Source organism: Cervus canadensis, chromosome 21, assembly GCF_019320065.1.
Source record: "Cervus canadensis isolate Bull #8, Minnesota chromosome 21, ASM1932006v1, whole genome shotgun sequence".
In the NCBI taxonomy this organism is placed as follows: domain Eukaryota; kingdom Metazoa; phylum Chordata; class Mammalia; order Artiodactyla; family Cervidae; genus Cervus; species Cervus canadensis.
The window spans coordinates 18,593,652-18,610,463 of record NC_057406.1 but is presented as its reverse complement, the minus strand read 5'-3'; the positions used below and the strand labels follow the sequence as shown (position 1 = coordinate 18,610,463).

At 38.0% G+C, this 16,812-nt stretch overlaps 1 protein-coding gene across 1 annotated transcript in view; it reads left to right on the top strand.

The window, feature by feature from the left end:
- Positions 1-812: 812 nt before the first annotated feature.
- LOC122423438 (alpha-2-macroglobulin) overlaps positions 813-16,812 on the top strand; it is a 67,542-nt gene continuing 51,542 nt past the window's right edge. Inside the window, exon 1 of the mRNA XM_043440508.1 lies at positions 813-961. Within this exon, the coding sequence (XP_043296443.1) occupies positions 876-961 (86 nt within the window). The 5' untranslated portion in view covers positions 813-875. The remainder of the gene's footprint in view (positions 962-16,812) is intronic.

The window sequence follows — 16,812 nt, the reverse complement described above, 5'->3', positions numbered from 1 at the left end:
TCCCTAATGTTGAAGCTCCAGGACAAGTAAATGTCTTTTTCACAGGCAGACTATGGATAATTTTTTTTCTGCTATCTGTGCAATGCCCTGGGTGTGACAGCCTGCCTAGAACTATCTTTCCAATCATTACAGACCTGTGGGGCCTGGGGAGGTTAGTCCCTCTGACCACCAGCACCAGGTGATCAAAAGGTGTCCTGTGTGAACTGTGTCTACTGCCCAGCCTTAGAAAGGCTGCAGGAGAGTGTTGAGGGTGGGGTGGATCCACAGTGTTAGTGATATAGGGGAAGGGTGTTGGGAGCAGGGCTTGGCTGCAGCTTCAGGAAGGCTAGGAGAGAGTGCTAGATCGGTGGGTCATGATGAGGTGATGGGGATGAAGAAGGCAGGGAGAACATCTGCAATTTTAGTCAAGCACGGGCATTTCTTTTGAATTACTTTCTCCAGAGCAGCTTACTCAATCCTCTGTCAAGAAGTCCCCTTAAAGTCACTGAATGAGTTACTGGTATAACGACACATCCCATGACCCTCAAAGGTAGCTCTGTTTGACACCTACTTGCAAGAAGAAGGATGGGTTGAAAGTTCCTCCTCAGGAGCTTTGCTGTCAAAGTTAAAGAAGGTTAATTCTCACTGGAACATAAATTTTTATTGTCTGGAAATGACTCAGAGCCTGTCAGACAGAGTTTAGCCTTGAGACTAATGAAGCAATCGCTGAGAGCATCAACCCTTTCGGGGAATCTGTGTCCAAACATGAACTCCATTTGGAGGCACTAGGTGGAGCTTGTTTGCAAATAGCATATAAAGTCTGCTAAATTTGAAAGGTCTCAAGGACCAGGCTGAAGGCAGGAGCTGGGCACGATACCTACAGTTTGTCCCTCACTATGGGGGAAGGCAAGCTTCTTCATTCATGTCTCCTGCTATTTCTCCTCATTTGGTTTTCTACCAGCGCCTCGGATTCTGTGGAACCGTAAGTCTCACCCAACGTCTCTTCCTCAAGAGTCTGTTTTTTAATTCAGTCTCTCCCTTACACCTTTGCTTTGCCTTTCCTAGTAATTTCTACCCTTCCATTTCTTAAGATACCTTAAAATTATAAGAAAGTAATAAGAAAATAACAGGATTTGCCTTTCCTAGTAATTGCTACCCTTCCATTCCTTAAGATACCTTAAAATTATAAGAAAGCAATATATTTTTTCTTTCACTTATTCAACATTCTTGAAGTCATGTTTTTCATGGGGTCAATAATAGTCATAAACACAATAAGTAGTCATTAGGAAGCATGACAAACCTCAGACCCCACCCTCACAGAATCATTCTTTCAGGTGAAAGGTATTGACAATAAAAATATTTAAAATGTACAGTTGGGAGTAAACTCATATTGTAGATTATATGTGCACAGAAGGTAATGAATGTGTTAAATTATATCACAAGCATATAATTTGCAAAATTCATACTGTGGAAAACTGACAATTTGATTTCTCCAACAAATAAATTGTCTCAGAATGAGAAGCAGAGACCACCTATAAAATTAGAAAGATTTAAAGGGCATATCAATCAATTAATCAATTACAATGTATAGACCTAATTTTGATAATGATTTCAAAGACATCTTTTAAAACATAATGGCATCTGTGATGACCTGGAGGGGTGGGATGGGGGCGTGGGAGGGAGGCTCAAGAAGGAGGGGTTATATGTATACATTTGGCAGATTCACGTTGTTGTACAACAAAAACTAATGCAACACTGTAGAGTAATTTACTCCAATAAAAAACATGACTTTTTTTTTAAAACATGACATTTTAATAAGGAATTATAAATTTGCACTGGCTGAATATTTAAATATGGATGATATTAAAAATTTTTGCTAAATGTTTATGTATGATAAGGTAGCATGTTTTTGTTTAAAAATAACCCTTTCCTTCTGGAAATACATGCTGAAATATTTTGGGGTTTTGCTTCAAAATGATAATGGGAAAGGTGAGGAGGTACGGAGGTGAATGTAAACGGAATGTGGATATGGTATAGCTAAGGCAAGAGTGCACGTAGATGTTCTTGGACATTAGAACTGGGTATTGAGAGCCTAGTAGTTCGTTATATTAATATAATATTGTGGATATAGACTTTCAGTAGATTTATAACAGTTAGATAAACAGATAAAGAATATGTGTACATATATACATGTAGCATTTTATATATTTACAAAAAATATTCTGGATTAAAATTTACACAGGATTGGTGATTTCTCACTTTACATATAAAAGTGCCTTGCAGATATATTACAAACCAGAAAGATTTTCAGTGTGGTCATGGGTGACTGGTAGCCAATCATTAGGGTTATTTTTGAGGGTAACTTTAGCATTTCTGTTCAAATGATGCTTTTTTAAGACTATTACTAATACTACTACTTTTAAAGACTACTATTTTTCTGAGTGGAACATATGTCAGGAGAGCAGGATAAAAGCCTATTAAAAACATATTATGAAAATAATAATATTGTGGGTATATTTGGATTCATTTATTATTTTGTCTAATTTTATGTATGTTTGAAATGCTCCATTATAAAAACCTTAAAATTAAAAGGAAGAAACAATGAAAGTTACAAAACATTTAGAATTGAACGAAAATTAAAACATTTTATGTCAAAATACCTAATTTATTTGTTTAAATATCTAGTACACATAGAAGTACATTTTATAAAACTTAAACATTATATGAATTAAAAAATCAAGATTGTTAAATGAATGAAATGAGCTAGAAAAATGGGGAAAAAAGCAATATATAAAGAGCATTGATAGCAAAATTGTGAAAAACAGAAGTTAAATAAAATAAAAGTCAACAAAATTATAGAATCAAGAAAACAAAAGTCCATATTCTAAAGATTAATGAAACATATATTTGGTAAATTTGGAAATCCTCAATGAAAAATATAATATTCTAGAGGAATAAAAATTATACAAATTATCAAAACTGAGGACAGGATATTTTGAAAAATTGAATAAACCAGAAATGAAAGTGAATTAGGAGTAAAAAATAATCCTTCACTTACAAAAGACAGCATAACAATATTTTACAGAAAAATTTCATCACACTTTCAAGGAAATGATAATCCCAATCCTAAAAACAATATTTAGAGAGCAGAAAAAGAATATTTATATAAATCATTTTACATTTAATATCACAAGAATCACACAAAAAAAGAAAATTAAATATCAATCTCGTGTATGGACATAGAAGCAAAATGCAAAATAAAATACTGCCAGTTTGTTACAGCTGTGTCTTTAGTTGATTTTACACTAGCTGCTAAAACAGTAAACCCTAAAACTCAGTGACAAAGCACAATAACTTTGCCATTTTTGTGTGTGTCACTTCCAAATACTTACCCATGAAACAGTGAGATAAAGGTGCCCACAGGAAGTTTTAATACAGCAAACCTGGATATGACATACATCACATTTCCTTATGCTCCATTAGCCAGAACTCAGTTGCATGATGAGACAGTTTTTCTATGTATTCAGGAGGAAAAGCAAAGAAACTCAGTGCAGAACTAGCCAGTCTCTGCTACAAACCAGGTGTGTGTGTGGGTATGTGTGTCTATGTTGCTGTGTGTTCCAGTTATCTACCTAGAGTGTAATGAATTAAAACAATACTTTATCATTTTTCTCTCATGGTTTTATGGTTTGACCAGGTTCACCCAGCAGGGCATTATTTGCTTCGGTTCTGTCTTGCAGTTGAAGTCAGATGTTGGCTAGGGCTTTGGTCCTCTGAAGATTCAACTGGACTGGGTATCCAAGATGGCTCCTCAGATGGCATGCAGTGCGTGCTGGCCATCACCTGGTGGCCCATCTAGAAATGCTGCCCAGAGTGTTGACACATGTCCTCTCCAAATGGCTCAGGATTTGGAGCAGACAAATTTCTTGGATTCCAAGAAATCCAGCATCTAAATTAGGTCCGAGTATAGATGAGACTCCTTGGGGTCATCTGCTCAACGTCAGTTCCTTTAGTGTAGCTCTCATTCTGAAGATCTGTGAACTAAACAGCAAAGTTATCCACCGCCACTCTGCCGGGGACAATCACAGGACAACTGTGACAGACACTTCTATTCAAAAAGGTGGAGCATGGGAGGCCACTCCAGTTCACGGTCCATAGCCACTCTGAAATCTGACCAGGCAGTTGTCACCAGTTCTCTGATTAGGGTTCAGTCTTGCTTCCTCAGAGTGCTTCTCTGTGGCTCTGGAATCCATTCTACACTCTAATTCATCCTTTACTTCCCATGAGAAAAGGCATATATTTTCAGCTGAGATATGCTCAGCTGATATGTTTGAGGGCTCTGAAATCTCCTTTTCCCTTTGAACCATCTCTGTCCTTTGAAGTCCCATCTGGAAGTGCTTCTGTTAGTACAATTTTCCTTTTAAATGTCATGGTTTCATATCAGTTTTAATGAGATTTATTCCATGAGACAAAACCAATACCCACAAACCTCTCCAAAAGGCACATCTCTGCCTTAGGTCACCTACAAGGTTCCTGTGAACTAGATTATTAGAATTCCTATTGTCTAGCAAATACAGTCAGAGAGGAATACCCCTAAATTTCTCAGAAATCATTTTTTTTTCTATTTAAAAGTAACTGCTAGGCATACCTTTATTTAGTTCTGAACCTTAATGTCAGATACTACAGTCAAAACTTTGACTTTATTTTTATCCCAAAGTACATTGATTCTCTACTTTGATTTTATTTTGGGTTTGATTTTTCTCATGATACCCAGGAATAAATGTGAAAGAAATGTTTAAAATATATATAAGAAAAAATTTTTAAATAGCAATGAAGAACACAAAAAAAGGACTTGAACAAATGTTATTTAATAAAGCATCCTATATTTTTGGATAGGTTAAAAGTTAGCATCATGAAAATGTCAAATGTCAATGCTCCCTAAATTTATTTACATTTTATGTAATCTTAGCTCAAAAACCATTAGGATCAGAGATGCTAATTCTAAAATTCACATTAAAAAAAAAAAACATTAAGATAGGTGACATTTCATATATGTGTGTCTGTCTGCCTGTGGGTTTATCTGTCTGCTCCTGGTTCCTGGCATAGCACTCCTAAAAATCCCCTTGGAATTTCCTAAGTGATAAGAGTACTTAGAGCATCTTTTATTTGAAGTTTTGCTCTTTGACCCAAGTTCCTGACACAGAGCTCCTAAATCCGTTGGGATTTTTTAGATAAGAGGTTTTTTCTTCTAAAGAGGCAACTGTTGGTGGGCTCCTGGATAGCTTCAGAATAGGGGCTGGGCACCAGAAAGAGAAAAAGAGGATTAGAATCTATTTCGCTCTAAAATAATGGCTTCAATGTCTACATCTCAGTGGTCTGGGCTGCTACGCCCCCTGCTGTTTCATCCATGTGTATGTATAATTCCTCATTAATTGCATTTAATTTGCAAGAACCATCCATCAACCTGAGCTGGTTGTGTCTCCTTTTCAGCCCTACTGTGGGTTTCTATTTTCATGCATGCATGCCAAGTCGCTTCAGTTGTGTCTGACTCTTTGTGACACTTGGACTGTAGCCCGCCAGGCTCCTCTGTCCATGGGATTCTCCAGGCAAGAATACTGGAGTCGTTTGCCATGCCCTCCTCTAGGGGATCTTCCTGACCCAGGGATCAAACCAGAGTTTCCTGTGGCTCCTACATTGCAGGTGGATTCTGTACTGCTGAACCACTGGGGAAGTCCATCTCTGTTTTCAGCATCCTTTAAATGAGTCATTAAGAAAAGGAAAGAAGTTTTACTTGATTCAGAAACTCAGTTTTGTTTCCATTGCAGTCCTTTTGGTCAGAGAATTCTTAACCTACACAATATACTTGTTAAAGAATTTTGTCCATTCGTTTTTTATTTTTATGTGGGGTCTTCTCTTTTTATTTCTTTTTTTGGTAGGAAAATAAAATATTGATATAATTTTATATTTGCATGGTATTTTAAACATCTCAGAGATGTTTCTATACATCTCATTTTTTTTTCTAAACTGTCCCAGAGAAAAAGCCAGAAGCAGCATGAGAAACTGTTCTCCTGGCCATATTGTAGACCATGATTACAAGACACAGAGATTCACAATGGAAAACTTGAAATAAAACTTTGAAGATGATCCAAAAGATCTGACTTAGAATGTGAGAAAGAATTTTGTATCAAACAAGGGATTTCTCAATCATAGAGAATACACAGGCCAACAGGAGATAGGATAGGAGGGCAGGGGAGTCAGAAGTCTAAGAGCTCTCTCCCTAATCCAGACCACTTTTTAAATTTCATCTTCATATTTTCCAAAGAGAGAAGAAGAAGCTGTGTACTGGTCCTTTTCCTCAAATGATGCATTTAGTACCACTTACTACTATGCATTTTGATCCCTTTCTCATAAGGTGAAATATTGCTCATGTATTTTTTCATGAGGAATGGTAGAAATCGTAGAAATGGGAATCAAAGATAGACACATTCTCCCAACATCTCACTACTCCCCGGGTGGTGGTGGGAGGGGGAATAGTTAGGTTTCAGTACTAGTGCTCTTTATTGAATCCTGGGATTAAAATTCCAGATTTCTAGAACCATATGTTTGCTTGCAGAAGCAGGAAAGATATGTGTGTGGGACTACCAAACAAGAACCAAAGAAGAAATTGGAAGAAGGGTCATTTTATTTACTATTGTATAAGAAAATCACACAGATCAGCAGAAGCCTCTACATTAGTTTTTATTCAATAATATGAGGTTATGGGAATATATATATGAAAACAGGAATTTCTCAAATAATAACAAGATCAGCCTGCTTTTCTCCTTTTCTTTATCTTTTTTTTTTTTTTTCTCTTTTCCCCCCAAACAATTACACGGACAAATCTTAACTGAAACCATACAAGTTCACATTTCTTTTCCCAAAATAAGCAAAATACCTCTCAGCTTTTCCAGCATTTTCTCCCTCCTAGTGTAGAAGAAAAATTTACTAAAATATTAAAGATTATTTTGGCTTCAAGACTGAAAAAGGATTTGAAAAGATTGTGATCTGTGCTGATTCTTATCCTCTGGTATTTGTTTCCCTTCCCTATTTCAAAAGTGTGGCGAGGTCCTTGTGTCCTTTCGCCTTAAGAAATTTCAAGGTTAGAAGCAGAGGTTGCTTAAAGATAGCTTTTCAAAAGCCCTGGCACTTGGGCAAATCACTCTAGGTGCTCCTGAGGAGGAAGAAAAAGAAATCTTTCGCAGAGAGGTTTGAGAGAAGCCCCACTGCAGCGAGGATGGAGGGGAGTTTGCAGGAGAATGGATACATGTCTGTGTGTGACTGAGTCCCTTTGCTGTTCACCTGCAACTCCCACAACATTGTTAACTGGCTATATCCCAATACAAAATCAAAAGATTTTCTCATAAAAGAGAGAGACAGAGAAGCCCTAAAGGAGAGAGAGAGAGAAGCCCCACTGACAGGAAGAAATCAAAACCAGGAGGTGGGTGGAGGCTTATGGCACCCAGGATAGTGGGCACTGGGTCACCTTCATAATTGTGCTCAGGGTAATAGACAGGACCTCTGAGCTAAGTAACTGTGTGAGGCACATTCTGGACCACAGAGCTCCCAGTCTCAGGAAATATTCCCGTGCCCGGATAGAGCATAGAAGTAGCCAATTAGCCAGGCTTCAACGTGGCTGAAGGGCTGGACAATGGCATGGTCATATGAGGAGTAACCAGTTTCAAGCAAAGACAAAAGCAGCTTCCCAAATATTTTGCTTTACAAACCCCAGTGTGGGGAAGGCTCTAATAAAAATGAAGATTAAGTCTCACTAAGAATTTTAGAAGAATGAAAGCGGAGTCAGATTTAATTCGATTCCCAAGTGGCACTAGTGGTAAAGAGCTTGCCTGCCAACACAGGAGACTTAAGAGACACGGGTTTGATCCTTGGTTCAAGAAGATCCCCTGGAGGAGGGCACAGCAACCCACTCCAGTATTCTTGCCAGGAGAATCCCAGACAGAGGAGCCTGGTGGGCTATAATCTGTAGGTTCGCAAAGAGTTGAACACAACTGAAGCAACTTAGCACACATGCACAAAGAAAGTAAAGCAATGTTGTATTTCTTTTTTTAATTGAAGTGCAATTGACCTACAACACTATGTTAGTTCCAGACACACAAAATAGTGATTTGATATTTCTATACAAAATGATCACCACAATAAGTCTACTTGCCATCTGTCACCATAAAAAACTATTACAATATTATTGACTATATTCCCCATAAATGTTATACATTTCATCCACAAGACTCATCTCTTTTCTCACTAGAAGTTTGTGCCTCTTAACCTCCCACACTTGCTTCATTAATTCCCCTTATTCCCCTTCCCTAGCAACTGCTTGTTTGCTCTCTGAATCTATGAGTTTGTTTCAGATTTCTTATGTTTGTTCACTTCTCTCTTTTTTTAAATTCCACGTGTAAGTGAAATCACATGGCATTTGTCTTTCTCTGTCTGACCCATTCTACTTAGCATAACATCCTCCAGGTCCATCCATGTTGTTGCAAATAGTAATATTTCATTCTTTATTATGGCTGAATAATAGTCCATTGTATTTGTATGTCACATCTTGTTTATCCAATCACCTGTCAATGGACACTTGGGTTGCTTCCATATCTTGACTATTGTATATAACACTGCAATGAACATAAGGGAGCATATATCTTTTCAAATTAGTGGTTTTGTTTTCTACGGATAAATACTCAGGAATGGAAATGCTGGATCATAAGGGCAGTAAAATGATAACAAAGGAATAATGTGAACAATGCTATGCCCACAAATTTAATAATCTAAATGAAATGGACTGACTTCTTGAAAGGCCACTTTTGCCAAAACTCCCACAAGAAGAAATAGACAATTCAAACTGATCTACATCTATTGAAGAAATTGAATCAATAATTAATAACCTTGCAAAACAGAAACCATCAGGCCCAGATAGGTTCATTGGTGAATTTATCAAACATCTAAGGAAAGAGTTATACCAATTCTCTTCAGTCTCTTTCAAAAGATAGACAAGGAAATATTTTCTAACTCACTTTATAAGCCCAGCATTAACATAATACTAGAACTGTACCAAGGCAATACAATAAAATAAAGCTACAGAACAATATTTCTCATGGGCATAAGTGCAAAAATCTTTTAAAAAAAAAATAGTAGGTCACATCCAACAGTGTATAAAAAAATTATACACAATGACCAAGTGGGTTTTATTGCAGTTATGCAAATCTGGTTCAATATTTGAAAATCAATTAAAGTAACCCTTTTACATAAATAGGTTAAAGAAGAAATTGATATTTCTTCATGGTATCAGTAGATAAAGAAAAAAGCAGTTAACAAAATCTAACACCCATTCATGATAAAAAAAAACAAAAGTGAAAGTCGCTCCATCGCATCCAACTCTTTGCAACCCCATGGACTGTCCATGGAATTCTTTAGGCTAGAATACTGGAACGGGCAGCCTTTCCCTTCTTCAGGGGATCGTCCCAACCCAGGTCTCCCTCATTGCAGGTGGATTCTTTACCAGTTGAGCCACAAGGGAAGCCCAAGAATACTGGAGTGGGTAGCCTATCCCTTCTCCAGCACATCTTCCTGACCCAGGAATCAAACCAGCGTCTCCTGTATTGCAGGCAGATTCTTTACCAACTGAGCTATCAGGGAAGCCCTAAAAAACAAAACCACTCAGCAAAACAGAAAGAGAGGAGAACTTCCTCAACATGATAAAAAATATATATATTTACTAGAAACTTACAACTTATATCACACTTATTGGTGCAAAACTAAAATTTTCCCACTAAGAGGAACAAAGGAAGTATATTTCCTCTTACCACTTCTTTCCAACATCATATTAGAAGTTCTAACTAATGCAATAAGACAATAAAAGGAAATTAAAATTACTCATGAGAAAGAATAAATATCACTCCTGTGATATGAGTCACAGTTCTTTTGTTAATTCTTTCAGATCACTACACACAGCAGTAATAATAAGGTTGCAGGTAATAAAGTTGCAGGATACAAAGTTAATATAAAAAGTCAATTGCTCTCCTATATACCAGAAATGAACAAGTAAAATTCAGAATTTAAAAGCACAATACCATTTACATTAACAACCCCCCAAAATGAAACATATAGGTATAAACTTAACAAAATAAATACATATGCTAGAACCACTGGACATCCACATGCCAAAAAAAATAAAAAAGAAAGAAAATGAAGGAATCTACACACTTTTAAAAAAAATTAACTCAAAATGCATCATAGACCTAAATGTAAAATACAAAACTTCAAAACCCTAGAAGACAACACAGGAGAAAATCTAGGTTACATTAGTTATAGTGATGACCTTTTTTGATACAAAGCAAAGGCATTATCCATGAAAGAAATAATTGATAAGCTGAACTTCATTATGATTAAAAATCTGCTCTGTGAAAGACTCTATCAAGAAAATGAGAAGACAAGCCACAAACATACCTTGTTTATTTATTTTAACTAGATATACTACTAATTAAGCAATCCCTGAAGGAATTAAACTTAATTTCCTCACAGAATAAATATCATTTTAGCAAGATAATCCTATTCATCTGTCTAGACTTGTCTGTTTATTTTTCCTTAATTGTGTTTATTTTATAAGCAGCACTGGTTCCTAAGTAAAGTTGAAAAATGTAGCAAACCACTAAAGAAGTATTGGATTGGCCAATGAAAATCAAGTCTCTACCTCTTCCTTTGTTTTCTGAATAAGTCAGCCCAACACCACTAGATAGAGATAGGTAAGACAGATGTCACACTGAGTCGAAGAGAGTTAAGATAGAAAACAGTGGGGTGTATAACTTCAAAAAGAGTGAGAAGAATGTTCACAAAGAAAGTAGCCTGGCTCGATAGCATATTAGAAGTTCTAACTAATGCAATAAGACAATAAAAGGAAATAAAATATCACTCCTGTGATATTAGTTGTGATATTAGAGTTGGAGATGAGGTGGCTGTCCTCATCTTGGTTGGTCTACGTGTGGGGCATCAGAAGCCTAACAGAGTACGTATCAATTTATCTACATATGTATGTATGTTTACACATACATAACTCCCTAGCTCTTTTGCTAAGAAAGTCTAGGAGTAGAGACACCCTAAAAATAAAGGGCATATACTACACCCCAGTTCTTGATTTCTAGTGTCATTCGCTAAAAGAAAAAAAAAAGCACATAGAGAAGGAAAATTATAAGATGAGCCTGAAATATCTTGGGTCAGAAGATAAGTAGTTGCCCAGGATTAATGAGGGCATGCCAATAGGACCCAGAAGTCAGCTTAAATGGATTTTTACTGGCCAAATCTGAGACTATTTGAGCATCAAAATAAATAATGAAATAATAGATTATAACCCATTAATCAAAGGAGGAAAACATGACTATACTTGGCAGAAACAAACAAACACATTGAAATTTTGATGAGAAGTAGGTATGTATATTAGTCGCTCAATTATGTCTGACTATTGGTGACCCAATGGACTGTAGCCTGCCAGGCTTCTCTGTCCCTGAGAAGAAAGTAGGTAGGTGGCAAAGAGTCAGACATGACTGAGTGACTAAGCACACAGCAGGACATTTATACAGTCTGATAGTATCCCCGTAAAATATTAGTTATAAAGCAAAAAATAAACTCGCAGACAAGAAGTATGGCACATGACACCTTAACCAAGTGATTGGATTTAACAATGCCCAGAATGGAAGGAAATGAACCATGTGCTATCTGACAGGGTTACAATAAGAACACAGCACCACCCTGGGATACCACATCCGAAGATGTACATGTCTTCTGGGCACATCTACTTGGATGTCTTACAACCACGTCAAACTCTTGTCACCTCCTCACTTTTCCTCTCCTCACGTATGAACTATCTTGGCAATGGCATTATCATCACTCAGCTAAATATGCTCTCCCTATCGCCTTCTAAATCCTAATCTGAAGTGCCACTGTCTGCCACCACTGCAAGAAGAATCTTTTTGGTGTGACGTCAGCATCATGGTGGTTGAGATGCTCTGTTTATCTCTCCCCTTCAGTCTACCACCAGGAAAACATCTGCATCTCAGCAAAGGGGCCTCCGTCCAACACACCAGGACGTCAGAGGATTTCACACAGCTGTCCGTTAAAGGTGGGTGGGCTGGGACACGCATAGTGGAGGCAAAGCCAGGAGAACACTGGTAGCCGGGGCTGCAATTCTGGGTCACCAGACTTGGTGGCTGAGCCCGCAGCCCCACACAAGCTGGCAGCCTCGGGAGAACAAGTGCACATAACACTGACCTTCTGGGTGCAGATGCGCCTGCGGCCACAGGGAGCCGAACGGCATGGTAGCAGGGCCTGAGGTCCTATCCCTCCAGCCACAGAGTACCGCAAAGGTACTCCACCTTGGACACACACGCACAGTGGCAGCACCCATGACCCAACAACCCCGGTCATGGTGGAGACACTCATGAGTCTGGATTCTCCCCCCACCCCTACAACACACAGCACCAGAGCCTACACCCCAGGAGGCCCAAGATGTGGCTCAGGCACCTGTCATCCTGGTGCCCCAAGTGGTGATGCCAGTGATGCCGGAGCAGCAAGGTACCCATGATCCCGGAGGCAATGAGAGCAGTGACAATGATGGCACCTCTGACAAAGGCAGAGGAGGGTAGAAAGTGCCTTTATAAAAAGTAGAGAGGGTTTTCTTTTTCTTTTTTATTTTATTTTTTTTTTCATTTATTTTTATTAGTTGCAAATTGAATAGGAAAAAAAAAAATAGAGAGGTACTTCCCTGCTGGTCCAGTGGCTAAGACTCCCAAGTTCCCAATGCAAGGGGTCTGGGCTTGATCCCTGGTTAGGGAACTGGATCCCACATGTCACAACTAAAGATCTCAAGTGTCATGAGAAGACCCAGCACAGCCAAATAAATAAATAAATACTTTTTTTAAAAAATGTGAGTTGCATAGTTGTGAATAAATTCATAGCTTCACTCACAGTCAAATTACCATACCTAGAATGCAAATAAATACATTTTAACTTGGAAAATATTCTTAGAACACCTCAAGTCTTTAATTCTTAGCCTATTCAGCCCTTCATGTTCTGTCACAAATGGAGTGTTTATCAGGGACTTGCCTGGTGGTCCAGTGGTTAAGAGTCCACCTGCCAATGCAGGAGACATGGGTTTGATCCCTGATCCAGGAAGATTCCACATGTCGCGGAGCAACTAAGTCCACAAGCTGCAATTAGAGAGCAGCCCCCACTCCTCACAACTAGAGAAAACCCTTCCCAGCATCGAAGAGCCTTTGCATTGCAACCAACACCCAGCAGAGCAAAAAATAATAAATAAATAAAAATAATTTTTAAAAAAGAATGCTTATCAATTTTGTAAATAACAGTACTGGGAAAGACAACTCTATGAACACTGGAATCACATTTGAAAAATTGTATATACTGATTTTAATCCTTTGTTCTTTCAACAGCTATTTATTGAGCACCTAATATGAACAAATGGGCACTGTTCTGGGCATTAATGTGTATATATACTGTATAAATTATATGTACATATACATAGTATCATATGGTTACATGTAATATATTTTATGTCATATGTACACCTTGTGTTAGTTGCTCAGTTGTGTCCAACTCTTTGCAACCCCATAGACTGTAGCTCGCCAGGCTCCTCTGTCCATGCTGTCCATGGGATTCTCCAGGCAAGAACACTGGAGTGGGTTGCCATTCTCTTCTCCAGGGGATCATCCCAACCCAGGGATCGAACCCGAGTCTCCTGCATTGCAGGCAGATTCTTTATCATCTGAGCCACCAGGGGTCATTTATATTTTTAAGTAATGTCATATGGTCACATATATCTGTGTAATGAAATACGCTAGGAACAATAAGGAAACAGAGGATAATATGTGGAGGACTGCTATTCTGGTAGAATGGTCAAGAAAGGTCTTTGTGAGGTGGAACAGAGAAATGAATGAAGTAGAAGAGAAAGTCATATGCATATTCCAAGTGCCCCAGGAAGAGCAAACAGGGAGTGTCATGGCCCTGAAGCAAAAACAGACTTTGTGTATTCTAGGAAAAGGAAAGAGAGCAGCGTGACTGCAGCAGAGTGAACAGGATGGGTGAAGCCATAAAAATGAGATCAGACCATGGGAGGGAATCACCAAGTCCTGGACATCTTCTAGACTTTGGTAAAAAATCTGGATTTATTTATTTTCAGGAACATGGGGAGCTGTTAGAGGAGTTTCCCGGGGCATGACATAATTAGATTTTTCCTTTAAAGGATTTATTTTGACTTTTGTGTGAGACAGTGGATTGTAAGACAGCAGTGGAAGAATCAAGAAGACAAGTTAAACTAGTCTTGCACTGGGACTGACAAAAGATGACCGTGGTTTAGACTAGACGGTGGTAGATGAAATAACATCAGCATACTAAAGATATATTCTGATTGTTGCTAAATTTTACACTGGAAATAGAAAGAAAGAAACCAAGGATGAATCCACATATTTTTGGCCCAAGCAATTGGTTTAATGGAGACACCACTTACTGAGAGGAAAAGTCCTAGGAGGGGAAGAGGAATCAGATGCTTAATCCTGAATGTGTTGAATTTGAAGTGCTGGTAAAACTTCAGTAGTCAGAGAAAGCAGTTATAAATACAATTCTCAATCAGAAGGGAGCAAGCAGGGATAGATACTTTGCAATGAGAAATTGTTTGAGAATGAGAGTTTAAATACTCTCTAAATACAGCATTTAAAACCCTAGGACAAAAGGAGATCCCTTTAGAGACAATATGACTTGAAAAGAGATGAAGTTGGAAGACTGGACTTTGAGACACTGCAATGTTTAAGTGTCAGGAAAACAAATAGTAAAGGATTCTGAAAATGATTGACAGAATCAAAGAAAGGCAGTGTGTTGAAACTCAAGTGAAGAAATGGCTTCTGGAAGGATTTCAAGAACAGAGTGTGCAGCTAAGTCAGTTGCTTCTGAAAGACATAATAAAATGAAAACTGAGAACTGACCACTGAAATTGGCAACATGGAGATCGCTGGTGACTGACAGACAAAGACTAATAGGCTTTATCTCAAAGCCTGTTAGGAGTGAGTTAATGAAATAAAGGGAGAAGAAGTGGAAGTAGTGAGTTTGAACAAATATTGATAGGAGATTTGTGGGAAAAGGAATCAAAAAACGGGGGAGGGGGAGGATAGATAGAAGGATATGTGTAGTCAAGAATTTGGTTTTTTTCACAGGTGAAGTATATATTTATATGCTGATGAGAATAATGATGTTTAGTGGAGAGATTTTTTGCTGTAGTAGAGAGAGCTAAGGGCTTCCCTGGTAGCTCAGATGGTAAAGAATCTTCCTGCAATGTGGGAGACCTGGGTTCGATCCCTGGGTTGGGAAGATCCCCTGGAGGAGGACGTGGCAACCCACTCCAGTATTCTTACCTGGAGAATCCCGCAGACAGAAGAGCCTGTCAGGCTACAGTCCATGAGGTCACAGTCAGATGTGACTGAGTATTAAGCACAGCACAGAGAGAGGTAAATTAAATTAGTAAAAAAGTTTTTGAGTATGTGAAAAGAGTACGTTACACTAAAAAAAATTTTTTTTAATGGTGGCTTGCATTTAGATGCACACAAGTTTATCTGGTGCAACACAAGAGAATACAGAGTCCATAGGTGCAGATGTAGATGAGCTGGCCATTTCAGAATTGGAGACAGATGATCAGAATTTTACTTGTGATCATTTCTATTCTCTCAGTGAAATAAGAAGCAATGTCATCAGCAGAGAGAAAAGAAAGGCATTGTTTACAGAAACGATGACCTGGGAGAGTGAGAAAATAAAATCACTTGAGCAATGCAGCAGCACTGCATGGAGGCTGTGTGTGTTTGCACCTAAGTCTGCAGTCGTGAATTTAAAGTGGATCTGTTGGCATGCTCACATATGTTTCACCAGTCACCTTCTTAATTTTGATGCAAAGGAATGTAAACTCCAATGGCAGAAACATGGTTTTTGTTAACAACAGGACAGTGTCTGGTACAAAATATGCATTAGAATATATGTGGACTGACTAAATAATATCCATCTTCTCCACTTGACTGCTTTGCTTCACAATATCCCCAGTACTTAATACAGAGCCTGGTTCATAGTAGGCTTAAATATTGACTGAACAGACAAAGGAGCCAATTAATCAATCTCTTTTTTTTCCCTTCACTTCTGAAATTTACCCCCAACTCCCTACTGCACAGCTTCCCTGAATTTCACAAGAAAGCCTCAAAGCCAACATACCTAAGATTCTACCTGACAGTTTCCTATCTAATAGCAAGATCACCCACGACAGCCCCAGTGAGAAAACTAGAGTCATTCTCTATTTATCATCTCCAAAATGGAAAAGTCCATAACTAGTTTATGCATTTTTGAGCAAAATAAATGAAATAAAGTGCTTAACACAATGCCTAACATATAGTACCTACAAATATTAGCTATTTCTGGCATTCAGTGATTACAACATACGTATCTTTTCATATCATGACATATTTTACATAATTTAATTGGAAGAGTTTTTTCTTTAAGTAATATATTAAATAATGGTGTCCTTTATATCAATAGTGCATCAAATAAGGTAAAAGGGAGTACTGTAACTTTTCTCTGTAGTACGTTCATCAGTATTAAACTAGCAATTGTCATGTCCAATACACTTAAAATCCACATTTTTCACCCTCTCCCCACTGTTGCAATGTTACTTTAAGTTCTAATTTTCTCTATATATTTAAAATGCATTTTGCACCTGTCTGTGAATCAGCTAGGGATTCCTCT